Source organism: Callithrix jacchus, chromosome 4 (genome assembly GCF_049354715.1).
Source record: "Callithrix jacchus isolate 240 chromosome 4, calJac240_pri, whole genome shotgun sequence".
In the NCBI taxonomy this organism is placed as follows: Eukaryota; Metazoa; Chordata; class Mammalia; order Primates; family Cebidae; genus Callithrix; species Callithrix jacchus.
Window position 1 is genome coordinate 78,898,047 of NC_133505.1, and position 13,965 is coordinate 78,912,011.

The window sequence follows — 13,965 nt, forward strand, 5'->3', positions numbered from 1 at the left end:
TTTTGTAAGTCATTAAGAACTTGCCTTATGTATCTGGGTGCTCCTGCGTTGGGTCCATATATGTTTAGGATCGTTAGCTCTTCTTGTTGTATCGATCCTTTTACCATTACGTAATGGCCTTCTTTGTCTCTTTTGATCTTTGTTGCTTTAAAGTCTATTTTATCAGAGATGAGAATTGCAACTCCTGCTTTTTTTTGCTTTCCATTAGCTTGGTAAATCTTCCTCCATCCCTTTATTTTGAGCCTTTGTGTATCCTTGCATGTGAGATGGGTTTCCTGGATACAGCACACTGATGGGTTTTGGATTTTTATCCAATTTGCCAGTCTGTGTCTTTTGATTGGTGCATTTAGTCCATTTACATTTAGGGTTAATATTGTTATGTGTGAATTTGATACTGCCATTTTGATGCTAAGTGGCTGTTTTGCCTGTTAGTTGTTGTAGATTCTTCATTATGTTGAAGCTCTTTAGCATTCAGTGTGATTTTGGAATGGCTGGTACTGATTGATCCTTTTTATGTGTAGTGCCTCTTTTAGGAGCTCTTGTAAAGCAGGCCTGGTGGTGACAAAATCTCTGAGTACTTGCTTGTTCGCAAAGGATTTTATTCTTCCTTCACTTCTGAAGCTCAGTTTGGCTGGATATGAAATTCTGGGTTGAAAGTTCTTTTCTTTAAGAATGTTGAATATTGGCCCCCACTCTCTTCTGGCTTGTAGTGTTTCTGCCGAGAGATCTGCTGTGAGTCTGATGGGCTTCCCTTTGTGGGTGACCCGACCTTTCTCTCTGGCTGCCCTTAGTATTCTCTCCTTTATTTCAACCCTGTTGAATCTGACGATTATGTGCCTTGGGGTTGCTCTTCTTGCGGAATATCTTTGTGGTGTTCTCTGTATTTCCTGTAATTGAGTGTTGGCTTGTCTTGCTAGGTGGGGGAAATTTTCCTGGATGATGTCCTGAAGAGTATTTTCCAGCTTGGATTCATTCTCTTCGTCCCCTTCTGGTACACCTATCAAACGTAGGTTAGGTCTTTTCACATAGTCCCACATTTCTTGGAGACTTTGTTCATTCCTTTTTGCGCTTTTTTCTCTGATCTTGGTTTCTCGTTTTATTTCATTGAGTTGGTCTTCGACTTCAGATATTCTTTCTTCTGCTTGGTCAATTCGGCTATTGAAACTTGTGTTTGCTTCGCGAAGTTCTTGTATTGTGTTTTTCAGCTCCTTTAATTCATTCATATTCCTCTCTAAGTTATCCATTCTTGTTATCATTTCCTCGAATCTTTTTTCAAATCTTTTTTCAAGGTTCTTAGTTTCTTTGCATTGATTTAATACATGATCTTTTAGCTCACAAAAGTTTCTCATTATCCATCTTCTGAAGTCTAATTCCGTCATTTTGTCACAGTCATTCTCCGTCCAGCTTTGCTCCCTTGCTGGTGAGGAGTTTTGGTCCTTTCTAGGAGGCGAGGTGTTCTGGTTTTGGGTGTTTTCCTCCTTTTTGCGCTGGTTTCTTCCCATCTTTGTCGATTTGTCCACTGGTCGTCTGTGTAGTTGCTGACTTTTCGTTTGGGTCTCTGAGTGGACACCCAGAATGTTGATGATGAAGTATTTCTGTTGCTTGGTTTTCCTTCTACCCATCTAGCCCCTTCGCTGTACGACTGCTGAGGTCCGCTCCAGACCCTGCTTGTCTGGGGTGCACCTCTAGTAGCTGTGGCACAGCGAGGGATGCTACCAGTTTCTTTTTCTGCTCTCTTTGTCCCAGGATGATGCCTGCCTAATGTCAGTCTTTTGGATATAGAGGGGTCAGGGAGCTGCTTGAGGAGACAGTTTGTACTTTATAGGGGTTTAATTGCTGAACTGTGCACTCTGTTGTTCATTCAGGGCTGTTATGCTGTTATGTTTGATTCTGCTGCAACAGAGCTCATTAAAAAACCTTTTTTTTTTTTTTTCTCTCAAATGCTCTGTGTTGAGGGGTTTGGGCTTTATTTTTGGATGTCCGATCAGGTGTCCTGCCCAGCTAGAAGGCAGACTAGCCACTGTTTGGCTGCCGAGGCTCCGCCCTGCTGTTGTGTGATTCGCGCTGTTCCTGCCGGCTCTGCTGTGGTCTCCACCACGCCCTGCGGCAGAGTCTCTTCTTGTAGCGTGTTGCCTCAGCAACAGCAGGCTGCGTCAGCAGTGGGCGTGTATCTCAGTAGGGACGGGTTGCCTCGGCAACGGCTGGCTGCGTCAGCAGTGGGCGTGTATCTCAGTTGGGGCGGGTTGCCTCGGCAACGGCTGGCTGCCTCAGCAGTGGGCGTGTATCTCAGTTGGGGCGGGTTGCCTCGGTAGTGGTGGACGCCCCTCCCCCACAGAGCATCTCGGACCGTCTGCTCGGGATAGTTTGAAATCGCGGTTTTGTTTGTCCCACTGGGTATCCCAATCCCTGCAATCCCCTGGGCTGGCCTATTGTCCAAGTCTCGTTCAGTCTCAAGTCCAGCCCTCTCAAGTCTCAGGTTGCCGGTTCAACAGGGCACCCGGACAAGCGCGCCCTGCGGGGATTGCTGGGTAGGGCCGGCCGCCGCCGCCCTGGCTGCCGGCTTCGCCAGGCAGACCTACTACCTGGCGTCCCGTGTCTTTTTTATACTTGGGAGTTTCCCCGTTCTGTGGGCAACAAAGATCAGTCTGGAAATCCGCTCTGACTCACCGTTTGCAGATTCAACGAGCAGAGCTCCAATCCTGGGTTGTTCTCACAGGGCCATCTTGAGTCCTCCCCGAGTTGTTGTTATTTCAACTTTTTGTGTCTCTGAATGAGTTTAACATGGCAACCATATATTTATCTTCATTAGAAAGACATAATTATAAACTCAGTTTAGAGAGTTGCTATTACTGACGAGCCTGATGAAGGTCTTTAAAACTTAATCTTTATTTCACACCAGATGTGAAATACATAGAAATTTCCATATTATAATTTAAAAAAATCGGTCCAGACATGAATTTGAGACCCTCTCTGCCTCAGGGACTTGTGTAGGCAGGAGTGTAGTGGTGCAATCATATAGCTCACTGCGACCTCCCACTCCTGGGCTCAAGTGATCCTCCCACTTCAAGCTCCTGAGTAGCTGGGACTAGAGGTGCATGCCACCATGCCTAGATAATTTCATGAAAATTTCTCGTGGAGACAGGATTTCACTTTGTTGCCAAGGCTGATTTTGAACTCCTGGCTTCAAGCAATCTTCTGGTCTTGGCCTCTCAAAGTGTTTGGATTATAGGTGTGAACCGCCATGCCTGGCTAGAAGACAAAAGCCTCAATTATACATTTTAAAATTCTTCCATGAAGCTTTTAAGTAACCTTAAAGGGATTAATATTCTTACCTTGAAAAATTAGGTGTTAAATCATGGAAAATTATTCTCAGAGATTTGGTCTTGACATATAATTATTATATAACCTTCATGTACTCTTTTCATTGCTGAATGAGTACTACTAATTCGAGCATAAGGTACATATAATATGTAGGGAAAAGTAAGTGAAGAATTCCAGACCCTGCTTGGTATGTCTCAAAACTGGTGGCATGTAAGTTTATTCTTTCCTTACAGCATTTAGATGAGCCTCACAGGTTGACTGGATATTGAGTTCATAGTATCCTAAGGATTTCATATTACATGGGTGGGTTTGTATGTTTCTTATTTCAGTTTTGCTAAGTATGAATCAGAAATATATTGCTAAATATCTACTTTTAAAAAGATAGTTCCCGAATGTTCTCATTTGTCTTAGCTCTTCAAAACCACTTTGGTTAAAGCCCTGTTAAAATGAATTCAGTCTCAATTTAATGTTAAATAAGAGTCTTTAGATTCTTTTGTTCTTTAGGAATTATCTTACATTAAACTCTGCTTGAAAGCCGTGGGCCTGATTTGGAACTTGAAAAACAAATTTAAGGATTTAATTTAGTGATGTAATTGGTTTTGGAGTGGGTCTTCTGTCTTTGGTGCTCTTGTTAATGGTTATCTTGATTTTAGTGTCCAGTACTCTTTGAGTGGTCACTTTGACTTTTCATTTACTACTACTGGCAAATAAGGGAATGTTGGAAGGAATTTACTAATTTCTGATTCTTTAACTAGCGTTGTTTGCCAAACTGGCAAAAGCTATCCCTCTTGGAGACAGATGGGCTGGCCTTATGTACCCCATCTCAGTCATTGGCTGTGGAGTACAGCCCCATCTTAGTTACCTCACCTACTGGGTGGCATGGCTTACATGAACTGAGGGAGATTCCCAGGAGAAGGAGGCTGCTGTGAGCCATTAGTAGTAACTGGGTGTGGGGAGCACCGTTTGAGACTGGGGATCTGGGTGCATGCACCCTCAGGCTTGCTGCTTACTTAACCACTCTAATTCTCAGCATCCCATTCAGCAAAATGGAAGTAAGCGTTGTTTTAAAAGTTAAATAAGAGAGTTCCTAGGAAGTACCTATTGCAGTATCTGACATGTACAAATCCTCCCTCAATGTTAGTCTTTGTTTCTTAAAATAAGAAAAAGAAATGTCTTTACTTAATCATGAACATGCAGTGTGCCAACCCCTTAATACTCTTTTGTATTTTTCAAGGTAAATGAAACCCAGTTTTGTGTAGATATTCCTGCTGTGAGAAACTTTAAAGTTTCAAATACCCAAGATGCTTCAGTGTTCATTGTGGATTACTATGAGCCAAGTAAGTATGCTCTGGAGTTCTTGATACTTAGAAATTAAGCCAGGCATTCATTCATTTATTGGAAGTGACCACCTTCTAGATTGGTTCTGTGACAAGGGCAGGGTTTGGTAAGGGAAATTATAAAAGGCAGAGAGGCAGGAAGTGAGCATTCTATTTCAATGAAGACTATTGATAATTTACAAGGGTCACATGAGAGGTTTTAGCACATGAAGTTTAAAAAGATACATTTTTTCATAATGTTTTAAGTTTTTAACTCACAATCATAAAGTGAGTTTCATTTGAAGATATTGCTTCTATTCCAAGCACCCATTTCATTTGGTTCTGGCTTTAAAATGGGAGTTCTAAAAGTATAGCTACCATTTGACCCCACAATCTTATTACTGGGTATACATCCAAAGGACAATAAATTATTCTACTGAAAAGACACCTACACTCATATGTTTATCACAGCGCTATTCAGAATAACAAAGACAGGGCATTGACCTAGGTGCCCATCAACTGTGGACTGGATAAAGAAAATGAGGTACATGTACACCATGGAATACTATATAGCCATTAAAAAAGAACTAAAGAATATCCTTTGTGGCAACATGCATGCAGCTGAAGGTCATTATTCTAACTGAATTAATGCAGAAACAGGAAACCAAATATCATGTGTTCTCACTTATAAGTGGGAGCTGAACATTGGGTACACATGGGCATAAAAATGGAAACAGTAGACACTGGGGACTTCAAAAGGCGGGGAGTGAGAGAGGGAAACAAAGGCTGAAATACTCTATTGGGTACTATGTTCATTATTTGGGTGACAGGATCAATAGAAGCCCAAACCTCAAGCATCACATAATATACCCTTGTAACAAATTTGTACATGTACCCCCTGAATAGTACATAAATAAATAGTAAAATGGGACTTCTTCAGGAGAGAACATGAAAAGCATCTGCAATGCAGTAGCATTGGCTGGAGTTAACTCTTTCTTCACTGAGGGAGTCTGGTGTTTTGCTGAAAACTTACACTTGATAACAGACTTTTAAAAGTGTATCAAGAAAAATATAGCCAGTTTGGAAAATAACTTGAGCTTCTTTGATTTTACTGGTAACTTCTTATTTTATAAAATGATGGGAATTTAGGATGTAAAAATAGAGAGCTGGTCGGCCCAAGTTTAAGAGGATGATTCCATGTTTAATCAGAGTGACTTTTTGCATGTGATCTCTGGCCTAATATTTCTAATGGTAATACGTCTTATTTTGAATAAACCCTTGTGGTGGTCCAGAATCATCACGATGATGAGAAGCATGACCATTTTGATGTGTTAGGTAGTTGCAGATAATTACACTTTAAATGAGATGAACTTGTTCCCACTGTTGTTAGTGCTTGATAGAGTATTCAAGACGAAGTTGTGTAGCACCAGTTCTTTCCTCTAAGTCAACAAGCCAGTTCCTTTTGGCACTGAGGAAGAGGATTCACCCAGGTTCTTGTGGGACATTTGGGAAACACTGATGTAGTACTTCTTCTCTAGTGGAGGGATGGAATACACCGTGCAGACCCAATGACAGTAACTAGTTATCCAACTTTATTACTTAACTTAATTGAAAAATTCCCCAATTTATATTTCTTGGGTACATGGGGAACATTTACGAAACAAAAATAATTCAGTCTATGAGAAGTTTTGTGAAAAGCATCTTATTTATGTTGTATCGGACCGAGCACAGAAAGTCAACACCAAGACAAAAGTATGCCAAATTGCAGGGTTTATTGCCGGCGACCATGGAGGACTCACGTCTCTCCAACCCGTGGTGGAGAAAGAAGGGTGACAAGACCTTTTTATACCCACAAAACCACCTTGGGAGTGGGGGTGAGGAGTGGAGATGGGAATGAAAGCTGTCAATCACCTCCTAGGCTGAGACGAGGTGGTGGGGGGCTCTGGACATTTCAAGGGCCAGGGGACTTTTGTCATTCCGATTGCCACTTAAGAGGTTTACAGAAGTTAAGATAAACATTAGTTTATACATTATTTGGACAGGTGTGGGGTCCACAGATTTTTCAGTTGCTTGGCGCCAGGATGGAATTATCTGGGGGTGCTTACTCTGGTCAGTACCGGTAAACAAAGGCCAGCAATTCTGATAGTTACAGATAAGAGAAGGCATGCAGCTTTACCTGTAAACTCAGCAGTTTACAGAAGCCAAGGTTAGCAGTCATTGTGAGGAGAATAGAAACAGTTTTGTCCTTTATAAAATGGCAGTGTACAGGTTCTAACTCTAGGCTAGCTATATCACAATTTATGAGGAGGCCATTTTAAAATGAAAATTTGGGAACGATCAGAATAAGCAATACACAGAACTGGAAAAAACCACTTCAAACTTAATAGGGAACCAAAAGAGGGCCCACATAGCCAAAACAATCCTAAGCAAAACGAACAAAGTCAGAGGTATCATGCTGCCTGACTTCAAACTATCCCACAAGGCCATAGTAATCAAAACAGCATGGTACTATTACCAAAACAGAGATACTGACCAATGGAACAGAACAGAGGCCCCAGAAGCAACACCAAACATCTACAATCATCCGATCTTTGACAAAACGGACAAAAACAAGCAATGGGGAAAGGATTCCCTGTTTAATAAATGGTATTGGGAAAACTGGCTAGCCATGTGCAGAAAGCAGAAACTGGACCCCTTCCTGATGCCTTACACTAAAATTAACTCCAGAGGGATTAAAGATCTAAACATAAGACCTAACACCATAAAAACCCTCAAAGAAAACCTAGGCAAAACCATTCAGGACATAGGCATAGGCAAGGACTTCATGGCTAAAACACCAAAGAGCCATGGCAACAAAAGCCAAAATAGACAAATGGGATCTAATTAAACTCCAGAGCTTCTGTACAGCAAAGGAAACAATCATTAGAGTGAACTGGTAACCAACAGAATGGGAAAAAATTTTTGCAATCTACCCATCTGACAAAGGGTTAATATCCAGAATCTACAAAGAACTAAAACAGATTTACAAGAAAAAAACAAATAAACCCATCCAAAAGTGGGCAAAGGATATGAACAGACACTTTTCAAAAGAAGACATCAATGAGGCCAACAAACACATGAAAAAAAGCTCATCATCACTAGTCATTAGAGAAATGCAAATTAAAACCACATTGAGATATCATCTCACATCAGTTAGAACGGTGATCATTAAAAAATCTGGAGACAACAGATGCTGGAGAGGATGTGGAGAAATAGGAACACTTTTACACTGTTGGTGGGAGTGTAAATTAGTTCAACCATTGTGGAAGACAGTGTGGCAATTCTTCAAGGACCTAGAAACAGAAATACCATTTTACCCAGCAATTCCATTACTGGGTATATACCCAGAGAATTATAAATTGTTCTTTTATGAAGATACATGCACATGTATGTTCATAGTGGCACTGTTTACAATAGCAAAGACCTGGAACCAACCCAAATATCCATCACTGATAGACTGGATAAAGAAAATGTGGCACATATACACCATGGAATACTACACAGCCATAAAAAACGATGAATTCCTGTCCTTCATAGGGACATGGATGAATCTGGAAACTATCATACTTAGCAAACTGACACAAGAACGGAAAATCAAACACTGCATGTTCTCACTGATAGGTGGGTGTTAAACAATTAGAACACATGGACAAAGGGAGGGGAGCATCACACACTGCGGTCAGTAGTGGGGGGGCTAGGGGAGGGATAGCGGGGGTGGGGAGGATGGGGAGGGATAATGAGGGGAGAAAGACCAGATATAGGTGGTGGGGGGATGAAGGCAGGAAACCACATTGCCATGTATGTACCTATGCAACAATCCTGCATGATCTGCACATGTACCGCAGAACCTAAATTACAATTAAAAAAAAAATCTCAAAACACGTTTACAATATGGACAACAATCTCTGAAAAATCATGAATAAATTTGAAATCAGAATATGTTTTTTTAAAACAATAAAACTCATTTGTGTTTTACAGTGAGTTTACTGTGGTTTTATAGGTACTTTACATAGTTTTTTCATGTTAGCTTTTAGATACTATATGCTCAGTGTTGTAAAACCTTAAAACAAGGTGAGGCACTCTTTCCTTCATATTTATGTATTTTTTTTTTTTACTAGAGCCCAGGATAAATGCCTCTTTTCAGTAGTTCTAATGATTAGAATTTGATTTGAGTGCATAGAAAATGTCATCCTAAAATAAACTCTTGAGGAGGTTAAACAGTCCTCAAGTGAAAATTCTTCCTGATGCAGTAAGAGATTAAAGTGGTGCTTGCGATTGCAGTGTGCAGCTGCAGTCGATTTGCTCTCTTTTAATGCTCGCCAGCTGCTGGTGGTAGACAGATTGGACTGAGTGCATTGTTTCTCCCTTGGATTTGGTTAGTACTTTGGACCCCTCTTCAACATTTCAGTTGTTTCTTGTAAAGAAAAATAAAATTAGGTAAAGAATGGAAAACTCAGAAGAGTGTATCGAAATGCTCTTATGTTTTGGCAAAGTCAGTGTTTCTAAACAAGGGAGTTGTGTGAACCGATGTCTGCTTCTTTGAACAGGGAGACTGGCGGTGAGAAGTTACAACTCTGAAGCGAAGCTATCCTCCTGTGACCTTTGCCGCGATGTCCAGGGCTGCCGTCCTTGTGAGGATGGAGCTTCAGGCTCCCATCATCCCTCTTCAGTCATTTTTATTTCCTGTTTAACACTTCTGTACTTTTTGCAACTTCGGCTGTGATTTATTTTTAAAGGACTCCGTGTAACACTAATATTTCCAATACTCACATGTGATTGTTTTGTTTTCATAATCAAATATTGCTTCTATTTTGAAAAACAGTTTTTTTCCTTCTATGGGGTTGGGGTGGTGGTGGTGTACAACAGGTCCTAGTGTGTATAGCTGCATAGATTTCTTCACCTGGTGTTTGTATGGAAGATCAGAATGAATGCAGGTATATGTCTATATTTTCCCCTTTGAAAATCTTTTAGGATTTTTTTTTGAGGTGTTTGTTTTCTCCAGAATAAAGGTATTATTTTAGAATAGTTATTCTCCTCATTTTGTGGAAGAAATGAACCTAGATTCTTAAGCATTATTGCACATCCATGTTTGCTTAAAGATGGATTTCCCTGGGAATGGGAGAAAACAGCCAGCAGGAGGAGCTTGATCTGTTCCCTTCCCACCTCCAACCTAATCCTACTGCCCACTCCACCCCACCCCGCCGCCCCATACCCAGTGGTCTTAGTAGATACTTCTTAACTGGAAATTCTTTCTTTTTAGAATATAGGTGGTGATTTTTTTTTTTTTGTGGCATTGTCTTTTTTTCACTGGAAATCTGATCACACACCCCAGCCTTTCCCCTCCCTCTCTTTTTCCTCTATAGAGAAATGTGAGAGTGGCAGTACATGTCCCTGTGCTTTGCATGCCATCTCAAGTTGAGGAGCATACTGAAAACTGCCCTGGAGGGTGCTGGGTGTGCTCTCTCCTTCCACATCCTCAGCCCCACACCAACTCTCTTTCAGGGGTGAGAGTCAGAGAGCACTGCAATCTGTGCCTCAAGGGACTTTGATGAGAAGATCCTAGACCAGGAGACACTGTGAGCCAGGGCACAACAAAATACTAGATAAGTCGCTGCAGACTGACCTCCCTGCAATTTGAGAAAGAAGCTGGGTTTGTGGAGAATCAGAGCATCTTGACATGACTGCTGGCTGAAAGATCTCTTTAGGTTCTGTGGAACCTCTTCTCAGCTCAGGGATCTGAGCATCAGACTGCCAGTCATCTAGTGACATCTGATGCTCGCTGTGAACTTTTAAGATCCCTGAATCCTCAGCACCTCAATTTTAGTTGCCCTGTGTTCTGAAGAGTAATATAATTTATCTGGATGGAAATTTTAAAGATGTCCCCCTTTCTCCTTCTCCTCGTTCTCTCTTTCTTTCCTTTCCATCTCCCTTTCTTCTTTGCTTTCTAAATATACTGAAATAATTTAGATATGAGTCAACAATTAATGATCTTTTACTCAATCTAAGAAATGGTTTAGTTTTGCTCTTTGGCTCATTGGCATTTCTCTCAAGTGGACACGAGAAAAAGTAATTGCCATGAGCTCCAAAGAGTTTGTTTTATGTTTTTAGTTTTTAAAAAATAAATCCATCAAAAAGAAAGTATGCAAATGTATCTTTTAAAGTTAATTTTTAAAAATGCTCTTATTTTAGTGAATTTTCAGAAATTATAGTGGAATGAATGGTATATGTTACTTACGGATATTTTGGAACCATGGTAGGAATAACTAACATTCAATATTTTAAAGCTGTCAAACCTATATGTAGAAAATAGATCCCAGAGAGTGGTCTATGAAGAGGGCAGTTAATTATCAAATACCTAATTTTCTTCCATTTATTTTTAAGTGGGGAAAAGTTTCTAGATCTCTTACACCTCTGACACAATGTTCTAAAACAGGCACTTGCTATTATGGGGCCTCCTTGTAATGGTGTTTTTGCCCTTTATACTCTGGGTGTTCTTTAAAGGTCAAATAATCTTATAATTGGGGGAGGGTCTTAGCAAAGGACTTTCGCCTCCTCTGCCCTGGACTGGGAACCTTATAATGATAATTGATACTTTATATTCTTTAGTACCTAATGTATAGTGAACTTCTGGTGTCATGTATTAGGAAACACTAGGATGGGAAGGCCACTGGAAGAGAGGTTGTATCTGTTTTAAACCATATTTCCTTGTTTAAAAACTAGCGTTTGAATACATTTTTGGTGAAGAACTTCAGGTTTTCAATTTAAAAGTACCTTGTAACTCATCTGTTTTTATTGTAAGTTAATTGAAAGTGAAGAGGACAACAACGAGAAGGAAGAGAAAGGGTTAGCCAGCAGTGCCTCCTGGGGCACTTCTTCCTTCATACTTCCCTTGGAGAACTTGCTCTGCTATAAGCAGTTGACTTGGACTAAAAGTGATTAAAATACCACAGGCATAAGGAGAAAAGGAGTATATGTAGTAGTAATGATCAGTAGTATAGATGATTTTCTTCACATGCTATGGGTAATAATATTAAAATAATCGTTTTACCATTAAGATTGCCTATGCTGAAGCTCTTCCATTTAGAATACTGTCAATGTCATTTACTGGTATGAACTAAAGCCCCTTTCTCTTCTACTGACTGGGAACCTTAAGACACCAGCATATCTCACCTCCCTTTCTGTTTGGCCAATGCTTCCAGAGACTCCATTTTGGGAAAACCTAGTAGCCAAACACTTCTAGGACAGAATAACACTTTTATATTCGGTTTTACCGTCTTACTACCTTTAGTTATTGTTTTAAAAAAGAAATTCAAGCCCATTAAAATATGTCTGCTCAATGAAATTCTTCCTTTTATTGTGCTGTTCTATTGTACTTTGTTTTTCAAACATTCTAAAAATAGTATCTTTGGTTTAATATTTTGGATTATATATTACAATCTGCGGAGCATTTTGCTTATACAGAATATGATATATTTTTGTTACCTAGGAGTTGTGACTTACATATGCAATACCATATCCTGAATGTGGCAATTTTCAGAATTGTAGCTAGCATAACTCTCCCTGCTCCTATTCTTTTGAGTCTAGGTATAATTGTTTTTTTAAAGACGTATTTAGCTTTAATTTCTTCCAACTATTTTTATTTTGACATAATTCAATTATTTCATTTGACATGTCTGGCTGACTCAAGACATTGAAAACATTGGAACTATGATTTTTCTTTGCCATTTTTAAAAAAAGAACCATTGTATTAACCTGCTGGTATATAATCTGGAGTTCTTTTGACAACTTTACTTTTTTAAATTTGCTTTATTGAATTATTAATACTCATTTCTTTCTAAAAATATGCTGTAAATTCTCTCTTGGCAAGATTTCTCCCTATGAGGGTAGTTATTATTTGAGTCTGCCAAGTGGTTACCATGGGTCAAGGTGCCATGATATATTCTTGGGTGCATTAGTTTTTTGCATATTGTGAATTTAAGACACTTATAGTAAGTGGACTCATTTGTGAATGGACTTCAGAACCTTTTACGTTCTCAGTAGAGGCTTCTGTTGGACAGGCAGAAGAGTATATTGCTCACTTTTTTTTTGTCTTCAAATTCCAGTAAGGCATAGCACTTTTAAGAAATTAAAAATTTTCCATAATCTATTCAGATGATATTTATATTAATATTAAATATCTTATGTTACACTGGGAGTAATTTAAGGTGCAATTATTTTTATCACTACTTTGATTATCCTCTTCAGAAAACTAAGCAGTAAGTGTAACTTTTAAATTAAGTATATGTCAGTGAGAGTAGGATTATTTTAACAACTATTTCTATCCAGTGAGTTGTGTTTTCATGTCTCATCAAAAGTCGGTACCACATTTCATCATTTTATAAAATACATTATCATTTTCATTTCAATTGTAACATAGGAAAATGGATATTTCCTGGATGATTTCTGAGTTTCTTACTGCAAAGAAAAGTTATACATTGGTATGCATGTGTCTCTGTAATAGGAAGAATATTGATATATGTGTTGCTACAGATTTAAGAATCATTCTATCTTATGTTGTCCTTAGGCCAAGATTTACCACTTTTGCCCAGTGTGTTGAATTGGTGGTAGAAGGCAGTTCCATGTTCCATTTGTAGATCTTTAAGATTTTATCTTTTGATAACTAATAGAATGTCGCTCAATTCTGGTCCTTCAAGCCTTTATGGTTTTGATTTTCAATGGGGGTCAGTTGATGTGAAGTCAATCTCTTTTGTACCAGAAGCTTTCTAAAATTTCATTCACAAATCTCCTATTTTGGGAAGCTGTTTTGCATATGAGAAGAATACTGTTGAAATATTTTTCCAGGAACTAAAGCTTTATATATTGATCAAGATTCTGAAAGTTTTAATTTTTAATGTTGGAATGTTATTATTCATTGTACTTTATTATGTATTCAATAGAAAATCATGATTTATTAATAAAAGTTTAAATTCTTGTCTATTTATTATGTGTTCTTTATATTTTGGCATAAAGCGTATCCATAGCACATCTCCCTTATTTAAGCTTACTTATGAGAAACGGGATGTCTGGGGCTAGCTTAGATTAGGTATTATTGTGTTAAGGGCTTGACATAAATGAAGTTGAAGAAATTTTATCACCAGCCTCCTTTACCTATCCCCCTCAGTGGAGAGGTAGGTAATCCACAAATAAAAAAAAAAAACAATGTCAGGTAAAGCACTCAGTTAACTTCTGGAAATTATATAGAAGTATACAGAACACACAGTTTTTATATACACAGGAAAATGGAGGCGCG

At 39.1% G+C, this 13,965-nt stretch overlaps 1 protein-coding gene across 12 annotated transcripts in view; it reads left to right on the forward strand.

The window, feature by feature from the left end:
• Nucleotides 1-13,652, forward strand: part of CD109 (CD109 molecule) — a 305,344-nt gene extending 291,692 nt beyond the window's left edge. For all 12 annotated transcript variants that reach the window (XM_054254174.2, XM_078369551.1, XM_054254172.2 and 9 more), the window contains 2 exons: nt 4,556-4,658; nt 9,224-13,652. In XM_054254174.2, coding sequence (XP_054110149.1) covers nt 4,556-4,658; nt 9,224-9,399 — 279 coding nt within the window. In that variant the 3' untranslated portion in view covers nt 9,400-13,652. The remainder of the gene's footprint in view (nt 1-4,555; nt 4,659-9,223) is intronic.
• Nucleotides 13,653-13,965: the final 313 nt, after the last annotated feature.